At 41.3% G+C, this 17,018-nt stretch overlaps 1 protein-coding gene across 9 annotated transcripts in view; it reads left to right on the forward strand.

Annotated features, from left to right (window-relative positions):
* The window catches only part of NUP214 (nucleoporin 214), a 101,813-nt gene that overhangs the window by 2,185 nt on the left and 82,610 nt on the right, over positions 1 to 17,018 (forward strand). For 8 of the 9 annotated variants that reach the window (XM_029201337.1, XM_029201333.1, XM_029201335.1 and 5 more), the window contains exons 2-11: positions 177 to 372; positions 995 to 1,146; positions 2,167 to 2,365; positions 3,041 to 3,111; positions 4,354 to 4,417; positions 4,883 to 4,986; positions 6,658 to 6,764; positions 7,422 to 7,488; positions 11,717 to 11,843; positions 14,724 to 14,885. In XM_029201337.1, the coding sequence (XP_029057170.1) occupies positions 177 to 372; positions 995 to 1,146; positions 2,167 to 2,365; positions 3,041 to 3,111; positions 4,354 to 4,417; positions 4,883 to 4,986; positions 6,658 to 6,764; positions 7,422 to 7,488; positions 11,717 to 11,843; positions 14,724 to 14,885 (1,249 nt within the window). Of the gene's footprint in view, positions 1 to 176; positions 373 to 994; positions 1,147 to 2,166; positions 2,366 to 3,040; positions 3,112 to 4,353; positions 4,418 to 4,882; positions 4,987 to 5,374; positions 5,483 to 6,657; positions 6,765 to 7,421; positions 7,489 to 11,716; positions 11,844 to 14,723; positions 14,886 to 17,018 lie in introns of those variants that run through there. The other variant, XM_029201340.1, reaches the window with a different exon arrangement.

Here is a 17,018-nt window from a genome sequence, read left to right on the forward strand (position 1 = left end):
TATACCGGGTGCCACAATATCACAGGAAGCTTAAAAATGACTGAGCCACACAGCCCTTACCCTCAGGGTAATGTATATTTTGTTGTACTGGAATTGGGTGTACTGAAATATAATGACAGATGTGATTTAATTTCCTGTCTTCCCTGAATTGATCTTGCTTTGACCCCGCACCACAGGATTTTCAGTTTAGAGCCCTGAAGAAGGTGAGAATCTTTGACTCCCCCGAGGAGTTGCCCAAGGAACGCTCGAATCTGCTTGCCGTGTCCAACAAGTATGGCCTGGTCTTCGCTGGTGGAGCCAGTGGGTTGCAGATTTTTCCTACTAAAAATCTTCTTATTCAGAATAAACCTGGAGATGATCCCAATAAGATAGGTAAGTTCCTTGGTTTGTGTTGCGTGATAGAGGAGTGAAGTGCTAATGTCACTTGATTTACAAGAAATCATTCTAGTAGTAAAACTGCTGTTAGTCCTGAGATTGACCCCAAAGAAGAGGAAGTTCTAGGTAGGCTTCTGGAAGCCCTCCTGGGTGTTCTCTTTGGTCCATTGTATTTCTCTTTTGAAGAGCTGTCCCTCTGAGCTCAAAGGGAAGAACAGCTTACCATTGTGCCATGCTCAGTTGAACTTGGGTTCCAGCTCCCTGGGAGAAGAGTTTCATTGCGTGGCTTTTTAGTTGTCACAACAGCGCCATCCAAACAAATGGGAATGTGTGCTCTTTGGAGCATTGCTGCAAAAATACGGTACAGGGCACTGTTTTCAACAAGGGCTACAGCCACAGTTAGTTTTCTCAGGTCGGATGAGGAAGAGTCCCTATGATACTTAATGCAACATTATACATCTGTAAGAAAGCTACGATTTATCTGTACAACTTGTTATCAGGGTGTGTGCATATTTTTATGTAGATGTAAAAATTGTTTCACATAGACCTGAATAGAGAGTTTGTGGCTTATGCTTAGAGCATTCCATTTTCTGCTTTGTGTTTTTTTATGTTTTCATAGTTGATAAAGTTCAAAGCTTGCTAGTTCCTATGAAATTCCCGATACATCACCTGGCCCTGAGCTGTGATAACCTCACACTTTCCGTGTGCATGATGTCCAGTGAATATGGTTCCATTATTGCTTTTTTTGATGTTCGCACTTTCTCAAATGAGGTAAGCTGCTGGCAAACTGTAGGGACCTAAGAAGATTTCCTGGTATTGAATCATAACCTAGAAGTTCTTGGTTGGCCTTTGAATCCTTTTTCTAGATTAAAATATGGGTTTTTAAAAGGTCCTTAATTACAGAATCATAGATCTTTGGAGATAGAGGTGACTTCAAGAAATTATTTCATAATACCACCTGCCCCAGGATGTTATCATTTCTCATTTATATATGAGACAGCCAGAGCCCAGGGACCCTTAGGTGACTTGCCCAAGGCCATAGAGTTAGTAGTTAATGTCAGAAGTTCCTACATCCTGGATCTCTGGCCTCCTAATATAGTGTTCTTCCATTCCAGGCCGTTTAGTAATGATAATAGTTAATAATATTGAGTGTTTATACTGACTTTGTGCCAGGCCCTGTGCTAGTGCTTGACATGCCTTGTTCTCATTCATGCCTACCCTTCATGGCCTTATGCAGTAGGTACTGTCATCTTCATTTCATAGGTAGAGAAACAGGCCCAAGGAGTTTAGGTATTTGGGGTTCTTGTGTGTCTGTTTGTTTGGGGTACCTTTTATATCAATAATCTTTCATTAACCTTCCACAACAAATCTTCAGTGAAGCTCTTTTGGAATCCTGAAGCCTTTGGTGGTTTCTGCATACCAGTTAAAATAGGTATAATATTTTAAGATGCGAGCTCTCTAAAATTCAAGGGCCCAACAGTATTAAGAAGCAGAGCCCAGATTTTTATTTAGTGTCTGCTCTTTACGGATTATTTTGCGTTTGTGTATTCCTTTGTTGCGAGTCCCTCTGAGTATGCTATAACGATTGATTGCCGTTTTCAAAGCTGTGTTAAAACTGTCTGTAACAAATAGACTGTTGTGCAGAGCTGCGTTTGTTTTTCATGGTCGTGGAGAAAGGTGAACCGTAATTCGAGAAAACTTGCACATTCAGTAATTTTCTTTGACTATTAAATGTCTCTGTACTTACTAATTTACTAATTTATTTTTGCTTCTGGGCATGTGTTTTAAAAGGCCAAACAGCAGAAACGCCCGTTTGCATATCATAAGCTCCTGAAAGATGCAGGAGGCATGGTGATCGATATGAAGTGGAACCCTACCGTTTCCTCCATGGTGGCAGTTTGCCTGGCTGATGGCAGCATTGCTGTCCTACAGATCACAGAGACAGTGAAAGTGTGTGCGACTCTTCCTTCCACAGTAGGAGTAACATCTGGTGAGTAATAAAGTCTTCTCCTCTGTAACATATGGTAATGGTGATCTAGTTAAAATTTAATCTCTGGAAAAAAAGCAAATGGGGTTTTTTGTCATATTTGTTGTTCTTTGGTAGAAGTGGAGAGAGTGTTTTTTATTTCCATGGTTAATGTCCTTGAAGCCAAATAGCATACATGATTTAACTTGAATGTGCTTGGGTTTTCTGGAGAAAGAAATATTTTAGTATAGCCGGTTTAGAACTGTGTTGTTGAGAATAATTGTTTTGATCTAAAAGGGTCGTACTCTGAAACAGTCATTTGTACCTTTGAGGAAAAGCATTAGAAAATATCAAACAGGAGCAAGAGAATGACATCTTGATATTTGAGAACCTTCTGTATTCTCCTTGTTTTATCTAAAGACTACAGAGTTTTCTGTACTTTACAGCTTTCTGGGCAGTACTCCATTGAAAAAGCATTTTTAACAGCTGATTCAGTGGCCCAGTGATAAATCACAATTGGCTTGTATCATCGAAATGATCTTTCTTTTTTCACTGTGCCAAGTAAGGATGATCCCACAGTCTTCCATGGACTGACAGAAGAACAAGAAGTGGTTATTATGTAGCTGTTTTGGTACAGATCTCATTGGTTTGCTCCATTTTATTCAGTTTTTAATTGGTAGCATTCTCTTCTTTACCCAGTCTGCTGGAGCCCCAAAGGAAAGCAGCTGGCAGTGGGGAAACAGAATGGAACTGTGGTCCAGTATCTTCCTGTAAGTCTTGCCTTGGACTTCAGAACTTTTTTGCTTAAGTTACCCACTGTTTTGGGGGTGGTTTGGGAGTATCTTTGCTGTTTTTTTCTATTAAAATGTAATTTACGCTCATTGCAACAAATCTGTCAGTACACAAGTGAATGCAGGAAAGAGTGTTGCATGTGCACTCGGTCAGCTCTCCCTGTGGTCTTCCAGAGGTGATATTCATGAATATTCTTCAATGTAAATCGACAAAGAATCCATATATATCTGGTCACATCCGAATGGGAAGGAGGGGTTCACAGGCAATGCCAAGGCCTGTGCCGTTGTGTATTCCTCCTGTTCTCTGAGGGGTTGCAGAGTGGTGAATGTGGTGGAATAGGTTTGAGGTTAAGGTTTTGTTTCTTCTGTGTCATCAAAGTTGTTATGTGACATTTGGTACATATTCTTTTAGGGCATTAGCCTGTAAAAAGTTAATACAGGGCTTCCCTGGTGGCGCAGTGGTTGAGAGTCCGCTTGCCGATGTAGGGGACACGGGTTCGTGCCCCGGTCCGGGAAGATCCCACATGCCGCGGAGCTGCTGGGCCCGTGAGCCGTGGCCGCTGAGCCTGTGCGTCCGGAGCCTGTGCTCCGCAACGGGAGAGGCCACGACAGTGAGAGGCCCGCGTACCGCAAAAAAAAAAAAAAAAAAAAAAGTTAATACAGTTGGTTTAATTTTATTGTTTGCTTTTTTTTTTTTTTTAACTTAATAGTGTATTGGAGGGACTTCCCTGGCGGTCCAGTGGTCGGGACTCTGCTCTTCCACTGCAGGGGACGTAGGTTCGATCCCTGATCGGGGAACTAAGATTCCTCATGCTGCGCACTGCGGCCAAAAAAAAAAAAAAAAAAAGTGTATTGGAGTCTTCTTCTTCCCGCTCATTACATATAGAGCTACTTCATTCTTTTGAATGGCTGCATAGGACTCCACTATGTGAATATCTCTGTTCCATTATTGATGGTTATCTGTATCAGTGTGAGTGGTTTTGCTACTCTGAGTGGTATTGCGTTGAGCATCCTCATCACCTACATTGATCACGTTGCTGAGAGTATTTCCATAGGGTAGGATTCTAGAAGTAGGCATCCACTCGTCTCTGTATTCATTCTCTCCTGGCTGGGGAGATGAGACGTAGGTGGTTTCTAGGGGAACTTATTGGATTTGACAGTTTCATTGGTTTGGGGATTGTTTCATTCGACTCTGTGTTTTTTTTTTCAAATCTCTTTCAGACTTTGCAGGAGAAAAAAGTCATTCCTTGTCCTCCATTTTATGAGGCAGATCATCCTGTCAGAGGTAACACATCTGCTTTTCTTATTGGGCTGACCTCTAATGAGGTGATGTCCGTATTGCAGAAATTTCAGATCATGTGATGTACCTGCATACCTGATCAGGGAAGTGTTGGTGCCTCCTGTATGAAAACTCTCATTATTTCAGTTAGCTAATTAAGTCGCTGTAACAAGAATTCTCTGGTAGACACCTGTGTCTCTTGCTAAATGACATTAAATGGATCCTGATTTTTTAATTAGAATTCTTCATTATTTGCCTTGATTATAATCCACCAGAAGAAAAAAAAATACCACTTTGGGATGAATTTGGGCTTCTTGAGTCTTTGTGAAATTGTATTTAGTTAGTGAAATCTGGACCTTTTTAAAAGCTATAGGAGTTGGATTTTTTTTTTTTTTTATCCATGAGATGGTAATATAATGTACAGGGGTTATCCCAAGCACAAGATGGTTTCTTAGGATGTGTGTCTTTCAGTTCTGGATGTGCTGTGGATCGGTACGTATGAATTCACAATAGTATATGCTGCTGCAGACGGGACCTTGGAAACTGCTCCAGATGTGGTGATGGCTCTACTCCCGGTATGTCTATGAAAAGGATGTCTCTGTTATTTGAGGATTTTAGAAGTCTTCTAATAAAGTTCGCAGTTAGGCTTCAGTTTCCTTTTCTTGCTGGCAGTGGTCGTGCAACTTGAGGTGTAAGATTTTAATGCTGCACTGGGAGCCTAGGGACCAAAATGGTGGTGTTCACTTAGAGCATGTTCTACTGTTGAGTCACAAGGTGAAAAAAGTCCTAAAACTTACTTTGCTTAAGTTGCAAACTATGAGTTGTGGTAGATGTTAACGTGATAAAGACGTTTTAGAGAAGCAAGAAAGTACCTTGATTTTCAAAATTCGTTCACTTATTTATTCATCAGATATTTATCGAATGCCTACACAGTGTGCTTTAAAGCTGAGAATACAGCTGCGACCAAGGCAAAGTCTTGCTTTTGTGGATCTTGCATTCGGATGAACGTGCTAGTCCACAGACAAGTGTCGGATCAAGGAATGATAGGGGTGATGGAGGAAATAAAGCAGGGTAAGGGGTGGTTGATGACTGGGGTGTGATTTAGCTTGGGTGGTCAAGGAAGGCCTCTGAGGGAGAGCCATTTGAGTGAGGGAGTGAGTCATTTTGAAGGACAAAGAAGGACCTGAATGATAAGATCTACACTGTCTTCCTAAATTGCAGTGGCATTAAAAACAGCAAATGAGGCAGGGCTTATATTTCCAAATCATGTTAACTTTCAAAGTCTAGAAAAACATTAAATACATACATAAAAGTCTAAGTCTAACAAAAGTGGGAGTGGCACTAGTCATTCTGTTTTGCAACCTTGTTTTACTTAGTAAATTGCAACTACCTTTCTACCTCAGTAAATCTGAATTTTGCTTTTGGGCAGATAATCAATTTATTTAGCGCTTCCTCTACTGTTGAATACTCAGGTTGCTTTCAGTTTTTCCCTGTTTTAAAGAATACTAACACTCTTTTATGTACACTTAATGGGATTATGTTTATTTTTTAGGATAAATACCTGGAAATGAATTTGCTAGGTCAAGCAGTATATGCTCTTTTGATATAGGCTTTTGAAAACACTGCCGAAGTATCTTTTAGAAAAGTTGTATCAGTTTGTACTCCTACCATGGTTGGAACTACCAGTTTCCCAATATGTGTGTCAATATGCAATGGTACCATTTTTAATCTTTGCCAATCTGATATGAGAAAAAAGTGCCTTGTTTTTATTAACTCTTTTGGGTTCCTGACAATATTGAATTTTACAAATAAGTTTATTAAGATGCCTTATTTCAAGATATTATTAAGATTTTCTTTTCCCAGGGATAATATTAACACTAGCATTTATTGAATACTACTTATGTTCCGTGTTAGACTGGGTTAGATGCTTTATATGTATCCTTTCATATCTCACAACAGCCTTTGATGTAGGTTTTTTAGGTCCATCATACATGAGAGAAAACATTATCAGAGAGGTTGAGTAATCTGTCCATGCTAAAGTGACAGAAAACTTTGAATTCAGTTTGGTCAGTGGCCAATGCTTCTGTTCTTTGTACTGCTCGATGCTGCCTTTATATAGTGTCTATATATTTTGAATGAATTTTCTCATAAAACTTAAATGATTTTATCTTTTGAGATTCTTAACTGTGTAGGATTCAAGAAAAATCGCCCATGAGATTTTTTTTTTCTCGTTCTGTTCATTGTAGAAAAAAGAAGAAAAGCACCCAGAAGTGTTTGTGAACTTTATGGAGCCCTGCTACGGCAGCTGTACAGAGAGGCAGCATCATTACTACCTCAGCTACATTGAAGAATGGTGAGCCGCGTACCCAGGGAGGGTACAACCTGCCCTCGCTGTCAGGTCACCCCTGAGTCACTTGGTCCTGCTTGTTCTGTTTTGTTTCCTTTCTGTAAGGGAGGAAACTAGAGGCTGGAGATACCCCGAACGTTTTCAGCTCATGCTAGATAATGCCTTTCTGACTACTACTTCTGTTTTCCCAGTCTTGAATTATTTAGCTCAAATACATACTAAACTTAGAAATCCCATTTTCTCATTAACTCCGGTGATGACTTAAGAAAATACTGATATTTAAGGAACATACTGAAGGTTCCCTCTGAGCAGAAGTGTCCCTTTGAAAGATAGATGACTTGAAGCAAAGCTTCTGTTCCTCTAATTAGATTATTCTCTCTGCAGGGGGGTGTTATATTTATTGGGAACTCTGACTTGATTCTGTTGTGTCTCTCCTTTGTCTTAAGTAGGGAGGCAGTTGGCTGAGTCTCCAGGGCTCTAGCCTATGAACTAAAACATAAAGCTTTACATCCAAAATCTTCTTACCTTTCTTCAGCCGGGTAGAAAACCTTGCTTTTCTCCCTCACGTCCCAATGAAAGCCTTGTAGATGCTACCAGTGACTCAAGTCAAGGTACAACTGCTGCTGTTTGAATTTAATGGCCTTCCGGTTTTATCCTTTGCAGGGATTTAGTGCTGGCAGCATCTGCGGCTTCAACAGAAGTTAGTGTCCTCGCTCGGCAGAGCAGCCAGGTAAGTGCCTCTCTCGTCACTTTTATGTGATACCTTTCTGAGAAAGATTTTGGAGGAGTTTAACTGAAGTTAAGATTTAGATGAAGGCACATCCCTTTTAATGAGTTTCTGGATGAGAGCACAGCTTAAATGACCAAGAGCCCTGGATCAAATGGCTTGGATATTGCATTGGACAAACATGGGTGTCAGATTTAGCCGTTCCTTGAATGTCATCAAAAGCCCTTCTGTTAGGTTAGGATGTATCCACTGTGTGTGGAAACATACTAGTAATCAGCCTCCAGTAGGAGTGTACCTGGATGTGTAGGAGGTTTTTTCTGCCTTGTTCTGTTCAACCGTCTTTATTTTCTTCCTATTACTTGAACCTGCCTCTTCTATTTGGTTAACTATAACCCATCCTTGACTGTGGAAGAGAGACATGCAAATCAAACCAAATTGTGACTCATCTGAAATACTTTCTGTTTGACTTTGGAAAACTGCCAGAAAGCTAAAAGCACCTGTGCGGTTAAGCACCCATCTCCCTTCTTCCCCTTTGTGCTCTTTGCAGGCCAGGGTGGGCTGAAGTTGTCGTGGTAAGCTCTCCTGAGCTCTGGTAGATTATGCACAGTGACTACACAGGAGACACAATGAAAGGGAAGCTTTTCTTTCTTTCTTTCTTTTTTTAATTACATAATTAGTAAAGGCCAGGTAATGGTTGTATTAAATTTGGGTACACATCAAGAATAAACTTTTTTTTTTCCAGAAGCCACAAAACATTTTTTTTTTAAATTAATTAATTTATTTATTTTTGCCGTGTTGGGTCTTTGTTTCTGTGTGAGGGCTTTCTCTAGTTGGCGGCGAGCGGGAGCCACTCTTCATTGCGGTGCGCGGGCCTCTCACTATCGCGGCCTCTCTTGCTGCGGAGCACAGGCTCCAGACGCGCAGGCTCAGTAGTTGTGGCTCACGGGCCCAGTTGCTTCACGGCATGTGGGATCTTCCCAGACCAGGGCTCGAACCCATGTCCCCTGCATTGGCAGGCAGATTCTCAACCACTGTGCCACCAGGGAAGCCCCACAAAACATTTTGAAAAATTGATCATATCAAGTCAGATGTAGAAATGACATTGCACTGTTTCTGACATTGTAGTAAAGCTGGATAATGACACAATTTTAAACCATCAAAACAAAACTGCAAAATACTGGCAAATATATATACATGTATATGAAGTCACTAACTGAAATAACGCAGGTCAAAGAGAAGCTCAGAGCTACAGTTGCAGACTACTTAGAAATAACGGCAGAGACAAACTAAAAACATACGGAGCTGTTCTTAAAGAATAAGAGAGAATGAAAACTTAATAAGCTACAGGAGACCAAATCAATAAAATGTTTTATTTAAAATGTGAGCCAAATTTTAGTGCCTCTGCTGCATTTTGTAAAGGATTATAAGAAAAGGATGCAGAGAATTTTGAATATGGGTCAGTTACCTATTCACCTAATCAAAGTGAGTACAGAATTCTGCTAATTTTAAATATTTTTTCTTATTGCTAAGAAAACCAGGAGGATGACCTAAAATTTGTTTCGCTTCTGAACATTAAATTGATGAGCTATTTTTCTGCTACTGTCTTGGTGTTAGGTGTGGCCACGTGACTGAGTTCTACCTATTCCAATGGGAGCAGCAGTTTCTGTGCTAATTCTAGGCCCGGCCACCAGGAGCTATGGGCCTTCTCCATTTGTTCTTCTCTTTGTCACCTGGATACAGAGTTGGTTAAGGACTAAAATAATGGCTTGTGTAGCCACAAATGAGGAGCTTGGATCCCTGAATAAAGCTGGTAGGACAGCCACTCTGCCAACTTGAATACCCAGTCAAACTCCAAAAATCTTCTGTAATGTTGGCTAGTGCATATTTGGATCTATATTTGTTACAGGGTGTTGGTATACCCTAAATAGTGAACTAGGCAAAAAGAAACAAAATAATACGTGGACCAATAAAATACAGATGAAGTAGTATGTGTATCAGAATTTGACATTGCAAATTAAATACCACTACATTAAATAACGCATTAAGCAAAAGAATCACATGCAATAAGCAAGTGGAGTTTATTCCAGGGGTATTTTTCTATCTCATATGTAAATGTCTAAGTGGCAACTCCTCTTGTATTTTTAAGAGGCATCTTAAACTAACACTGTCTGTAACTAAACTCTTGTTTTTCTCCCAATACCTGCTCCTCCCTCAAGTTTTTCCCTTCTTTGTAGGTTAATCTCCATTCCATCAATTGCTCAAGCAAAAATTATGGTGTCACCTCTGACTCTCTTTCTCTCACATCTCACATCTATCAAAAGGTAATGTTTGGTCTACTTGCAAAATGCATCTGCATTCTGACCATTTCTCACAACTCCTCAGCCAGAAACTTTTCTTTTTAAAAGTCTACCTTGAGTTTAAAAATGTTTTGTGCACCCCATGCACAGGTACATATGCCTCTTCAGTCATTCAACATTTATCCATCCTTCTCTGGGCAGCAAGGTGGCCAACCATGAGTGCGTAGTCCTCAGGGTCACAGGCCAGAGTTCAGCAGTCTGATTTGCTGCTCTTGGATTAACTTCAGTCACACTTTCTTAGTAGCACAAATATTTTATGTATTCACACATTGAAAAACACTTTTATTTTTGCTTTTTATCAAAATAATTATGTTCATGGTTGAAGAATCAAATAGTGGAGAAAGGCTTATAAGTGAAAAATCACCACTGCCCATCCTGTCCTGATCTGTCCTGTTCTCGAAAGGGGACCACCTTTTTTGCGTTAACGCGGGCCTCTCACTGTTGTGGCCTCTCCCGTCGCAGAGCACAGGCTCCGGACGCGCAGGCTCAGCGGCCATGGCTCACGGGCCCAGCCACTCCGTGGCATGTGGTATCCTCCCAGACCAGGGCACAAACCCGTGTCCCCTACATCGGCAGGCGGACTCTCAACCACGAAAGGGGACCACTTTTAACTTGTAAACTTTTTCTTTTAATGGTTACCTCCTTATCCCTAAATAATAATTTGCTTTATCACTAGTTGTTGATTATTAATGTTAAACTATTGGGCTGTTAGGGCAAATGAGGATTTAGCTCACATGTGGCCTTCAAACCCTCCCTCCTTCCTTTCAGTAGGGTTATAGCACTGTTTTAGTTTCTTCTGTTTGTTATCTTTGAACTTTAAGTAATCATTTTTACCTTCGTTTCTTAAGGTATTCCCATATAGCATCTCTCTTGATCTTCCGAGCTGTGAGAGGAACATGTCAGCGCCCCACCCTTGCCTTTAGCACACCTTCCCCACTCCCACCTGTAAGCTGTTGTCATCTGTGTCTCGTCTTTCGCAAAATCAAAGCTGATACTGTTTGTATTCTGTTCTGTAGTGATTAGCAAGCCTTCTTTATTTTGTCTATAGATTGTTTTTCCAAGTTGGAATCCATTTTGTTTACGTTATTATGAATGTGACTATTGACTCCATAGCTAAGTCATGGAGCATAATTATGTTCCCTTTCCTGAGCAGTTTTTTTGTTTTTCTGTTTCTCATTGAGCATTATTCCCCTTTGATTCATGCTGCCCAGTTTTGGTCAACGTTGAAAGGTTAGATTTTTAAAAACCAGGAATCATTTGTTGCAAGGAACAGATCCCACTCGAGCAAACTTGAACGAAAGGGGAGTTTATTGGAAAGATGTGCTGGTTTCTCAAGGAATCCAGTGGCAGGATGATTGGCCAGTGTGAGGAACTGACACCAGGAACTAGGAAGACAAGAACTAAGGTTACCTTCTGTCTCTGTGGTCGAGTGAGCACAGGGCATCTGGCCAGCTTTATAAGCTGCTCTGCTCAAGACCTCACTGGGGATCCCCTGGAGATCCTGGTTCCCGTCCCAGATTTCTAGGAGCAGCTACTGACTGGCTTAGTGCAGCTATTAGATTCACCCTCTGTGTTCAGGAGTCTACCTGGTTGTGGTGGACACTACTTCAGAGAGTGTTCACAGTAGTGGTTATTTATTCACAAGGCAGGAGCTTCGTATGCCAGGAACAGACAGAGAGGTTGACTTGGAAAAGTAACCCCTCGCTTGCTGGGGGACTCATAGCTTTTAGACTGTTTTTCCAGATTTCAGAGTCTCAGTCAACATATAACTCTAAACCACGTGAGCTGTCTTTTTTCTTCTCTCCTGTTGAGCAGTGCTGGAGAAGGCTCTAACCAACAAGGCATTTTCTTCTTCTCCTTGTTCCTTTGTCCAGAGTAATTGGGAATCTTGGCTGCTGGAGGATTCTAGCCGAGCTGAACTGCCTGTGACAGACAAGAGTGATGATTCCTTGCCCATGGGAGTTGCCATAGATTACACCAACCAAGTGGAAATCACCATCAGTAAGTATAGTCTGACATAGCTTAGCGCAGAAGTGGTCTTCTTCCCATCATGGCTAATATTCAAATCCAGCTCTACGTTTTCATGACAGAATCTACTCTGCTGTGCACTTTTAACTTGTACCATGTTTCTACTTAAAGAGTGAGACAGTGTGTTATACAGCGCTCATCTAATTTGAATGGATATTCATTGACCGAGGTCACATACTCTGTGTGTCTGAGTATCTGAGTGTTGGCGTGTCTGTGTGTGCTTTAGAATACGGCTAAAATACACAGTGCTGATATCATAGCTTTGTCTCTGTGCCCCTTCCAGGTTCCCAGTGCCTCCCAAGGGGACAGCGCCCCACGGCACTTGGGTGCTACATACCAATACTTGGTTCGAAGGCCTGGTTAGAAAATGGAGGCCTCAGGCACAGGCTTCCAGATGGGGCCTGAGCACATGCTTTGAGTCTGTCTTCTCCCCTGCTGAGGCTCGGCAGGGCCGCAGTCCCCTGAAATGTGAAAGTGAGACAAGACATTTTTTCTCACAGATCTAGAGAACAAACTAGTGGTTACCAGTGGGGAGAGGGAAGAGCTGGGCAATATCGAGGTGGGGGAGTGGGAGGTAGACTGTTGGGTGTAAGACAGGCTACAAGGGTGTATTGTACAACATGGGGAAAATACTGCCAATGTTTTGTAATAACTATAAATGGAGTGTGACCTTTAAAAATTGTATAAAAATATAAAGTAAGAGAATAACAAAAAAGAGAGAGAGCAAAGGAAACAGCATAACCAACAACATAACGAAAAGGCAGCCTGTGGAATGGGAAAAAAAATTACAAACCATATATCTGATAAGGGGTTAACATCCAAAATATATAAGGGACTCATACAACTCAATAGCAGAATAAAACAAAGTAAACAACCTGATTAGAAAATGGGCAGAGGACCTGAATAGACGTTTTTCCAAAAAAGATGTACAGATGGCAAACAGGTATACGAAAAGGTGCTCAACGTCACTAAGTACCAGGGAAATGCAAATCAAAACCATAGTGAGTTATCACCTCACACCTGTTAGGACGGCTGTTATCAAAAAGCTAAGTGATACCAAGTGTTAGCAAAGATGTGGAGAAAAGGGAATCCTTGTATACACTGCTGGTGGGAATGTAAACTGGTGCAGCCAGCATGGAATAGAGCATGGAGGCTCCTCAAAAAATTAAAAATAGGGCTTCCCTGGTGGCGCAGTGGTTGAGAGTCCGCCTGCCGATGCAGGGGACACGGGTTTGTGCCCCGGTCCGGGAGGATCCCACATGCCGCGGAGCGGCTGGGCCCGTGAGCCACGGCCGCTAAGCCTGCGCGTCCGGGGCCTGTGCTCCGCAACGGGAGAGGCCACAACAGTGAGAGGCCTGTGTATTGCAAACAAACAAACAAACAAAAAAATTAAAAATAGAACTCCCATGTGAGCCAGCAGTTCCACTTCCCTTTCCAAAGGAAGTGAAATCAGGGTTTTGAAGAAATAGCTGCACTTCTATATTCATTGCAGTGTTCTTACCGCAGACAAGGTACGGAAGCAGCCAGAGTGTCCATCAGTGGATGAATGGATAGAGGGAATGTGTTGTATATATACAATGGACTGTTCAGCCATGAAAAGGAAATCCTGCCATTTGCAACAACATGGATGGACCTTGAGTGAAATAAGTCAGACACAGAAAGACAAAGACTGCACGATCTCAGTTATATGTGGAATCTAAAAAAGTTACACTCAGAGAAACAGAGAGCAGGAATGGTGGTGGCCAGGGACTAGAGGGTGGAGGAAATGGGGTGGTGTTGGTCAGAGGGTAGAAACGTTCAATTATATTATGAATAAGGTCTGGGGATCTATACTTGAAATTTACTAAGGGCGTAGATCTTAACATAGACACACTACTATATATAAAATAGGTAACTAATAAGGACCTACCCTATAGCCCAGGGAACTCTACTTAATACTCTGTTATGACCTATATGGAAAAAGAATCTAAAAGAGAATGGATATATGTGTGTGTATAACTGATTCAGTGTAGCAGACACTAACACAACATTGTAAATCAACTATACTCCAATAAAAATTTTTAAAAAAAGTTTTCACCACACACACAAGATGGTAAAGTACGTGGGGTGGTGGATGTGTTAATTAGCCTGGTTGTGGTGATCATTTCACAGCGTATACATCCATCAGACCATCATGTTGTGTACCGTAAACATGTACGATGTTTGTCGGTTTTATCCCAATAAAACTGGGAAAAAATATTTGTTTACAAAAAGCCATATTCTTTGCGCTTTGTGCTTCATTTTAGAAAGGTGTACCCGTCAGACACCACTAAGTTCCTTGTCCTTTCCCTGGTCAGGCTGTTTGGTCTGATTAGCTCATTTACTCTGATTCTCGTAAAGACTTAATTGACAAAATACATGCTTACGATTCAACTGTGAATGAATATAAAGTAGTGGGACTCACTTCTCTGTGCCCTACCGTGTGTTTTCCAAAGAGGCTCATCTGTCTTTTTTTTTTTAACTAAAGGAGTCGCTTCCTGGAGACTCCTGTCTTGGTCAGGGGAATGCTAAACCTACCTCCCAGACACCAGGACACACGTAAAAATCAGAGGTTTGGGAGTCAGAGCCACTGCAGGACTGCTAGGGCTTCCCTGTAGGGCTGGTGGGACGGTGGCCATCTGATCATGGCAGTAGCCCTTCTTTAAGGAGCTGTTTCATAAAAGGCTGTTCAGATCCAAATCAGAACAAACCACCTCGAGCTACTGTAGAGATGAGTCCTGTGAAGAGTCTTTTGCTTCCGGCCGTCTTCTGCTTCTGGGCCCAGGCCTTCAGTCGACTTGGCCCTTTTGTCACCTTTGTTTTCTTTTTTAACAGATGATGAGATGACTCTTCCTCCTGCTCCAGTTCTTATGTTACTTTCGACAGACGGTGTGCTTTGTCCATTTTACATGATCAATCAAAATCCTGGTGTTAGGTCCCTCCTCAGGACACCAGAGCGGCTCTCATTGGAAGGAGAGCGACAACCCAAGTCATCAGGTGCGTGCCTCCCCCCATTTTGGCCGAGAGGGGATACCGAGGGCTTGTACAGGAGTATTTGCTGGGATGAATACTGTGAGGACACACAGTGGTTATCTTTAGCAGCCGGTCTGTCTTATCGAGGCAGGACTAATCTTTTCCTCAGACACGTGCACATACTTGCCTTCTCTCACCCCCAAGCTTTATTCTCCAACCTTTACTTTAGAGAAAAAGGAATCTCAGCCCGATGGATCCCATTAGGTAATTTACTGACAGTATCCTATTATAAGACCCTATATTATATGGTTTGAAACCTAACATGTTTAATCATGAGAGGTTGGTTAAATAAATGATTGTACATCCATACAGTGAAATGCCATGTAACTATTAAAAATGTTATATTTATTGACAAGGAAAGGACAGAACATATTGTAAAAGAGCACTGTATACTCTGATTCCTTTTTTATGAGAAAAATATGTACATAGAAAAAATACTTGAAAGATGTTAAAATCTAAATAGTGGCTATTGCTGGGTGATGAGAACATGGGAATTTTCTCTTTGTATTTAATTTTCTTTAGTTTATTTTTCCCTTTCTCTTTGAAGATATCACTTAAGTAATATATGTTTATTGGAGAAAAATTAGAAAATACAAAGACAGAACCACTTCAGAACCCATCAAGCAATATAGCCAGTCAGCATTTTGGTACATATGCTTCACATACATAAATGCATGCATGTAAGTGCCAATCTGCGTCTTCAGAATTCTCACAACGGCAGTGGGTCACTTGTGAGAACAGAATGAACTTTCTAGAAGGGCATTGTTTCATATTGTGGAATTTTACTAATATTTCTTTTTTTGAATTTTGTGAGTATATAACTAGTAAGTTTTTTCTCTTCTAATATAGCTAAAAAAGCTCATACTGCCACCAATTCTATATCTAGGAAGAAATGTTGACCAGTTGGGTTGGATGTGGTGGAGAACACTTGGGGGATCTTTTCTCACTGCTTCCCAATGCAGAGTGAGTCGTACTTCATAAATAGAGCCACTCAGATACTTGGGCTCCTATCAACTGGCAGTGTGACCCCAAGTAATGTACCGGGTGCCTTGCATAGACTGTATCAGTGTTGTTGTGTTGGGATATCTCCTTACCTGCAGTGTGTACTCTGAGTTATTTTTTCCCCTTTAAGTGGTCCTGAGTCCCATGAACTACCTACACTCAGTTGCTGGGTCTGTCTGTAACAAGCAGTGTACCCTGTGAAGTCGGGAGCCTGTGGGATGATGTTTGTTTCTGAGCACAGTTCAGTGTGAGGGGCTTGCTACAAACCCCTTATTCCCTGAGCGCGAGCAAAGACCAGTTTTACTGTTTGCCTCTCCTAGAGAAACCCCGTGTTCCCTCATGCTTAGCCCAGAGGTAACAGCCATGTTTAGATGAGAGGAAGAGAGCCACTGAAGGGGGAGGAGGTGTCCCACCAGTTCACCAGCTCTAGCTGAAGCTGGCTCATGGGTTCAGAGGACATCAGTGCTTCTGCTTGCTCCCACACTCCAGCGCCAAGGATGCTGGGTCGAATGATCACAAAGAGCAGCATGATGGTTTTCAGATATTCAGTTCCATTTTCAGTGGGGAAGATGCCTGTGATTTCCTTGGGGTTTGGCATATGCTTTTTGTATTCGTCTACTAAATGCATGGAAGTGATTGACACATATGCTTGGGTCTCTAAAGAGGTAAGCTGTTGTTGGTTCCATATTTATTGTGTAAGGGAAGTATTAACAGAATAGATAGGCTTGCATTATATACTGTCATCGAAGTGACAATTTACCTGGGGGTCATTGTTTTCAGAAAGTGGCATTTTCATACTTGTATCCTAAGTATTTCCTTGCTTTAGACATAGTGAAGATAAACTGTCACCTCTGACAATTTGGAAGAACCAAGACCCATAAATGTATTGATAAAAAAAAACTGCTTTCTTAGTTAGTTATTTAATTTGGAGAATTAACATGTTTATAGAAAGTTTGGAAAATAGAAAAAATTTTAAACTTGCCTTTTATGGTATTCTCTTTCAGTGTTTTTTCATAAACATCTTCATAGTTGTGATTATATTGTATACATAATTGGTATGCTGGTCTTTAAATTTTAAGTGTTTTCCAGGTTCTT

Source organism: Monodon monoceros, unplaced genomic scaffold (genome assembly GCF_005190385.1).
Source record: "Monodon monoceros isolate NGI ecotype Baffin Bay Population unplaced genomic scaffold, NGI_Narwhal_1 Super_Scaffold_5, whole genome shotgun sequence".
Lineage (NCBI taxonomy): Eukaryota > Metazoa > Chordata > Mammalia > Artiodactyla > Monodontidae > Monodon > Monodon monoceros.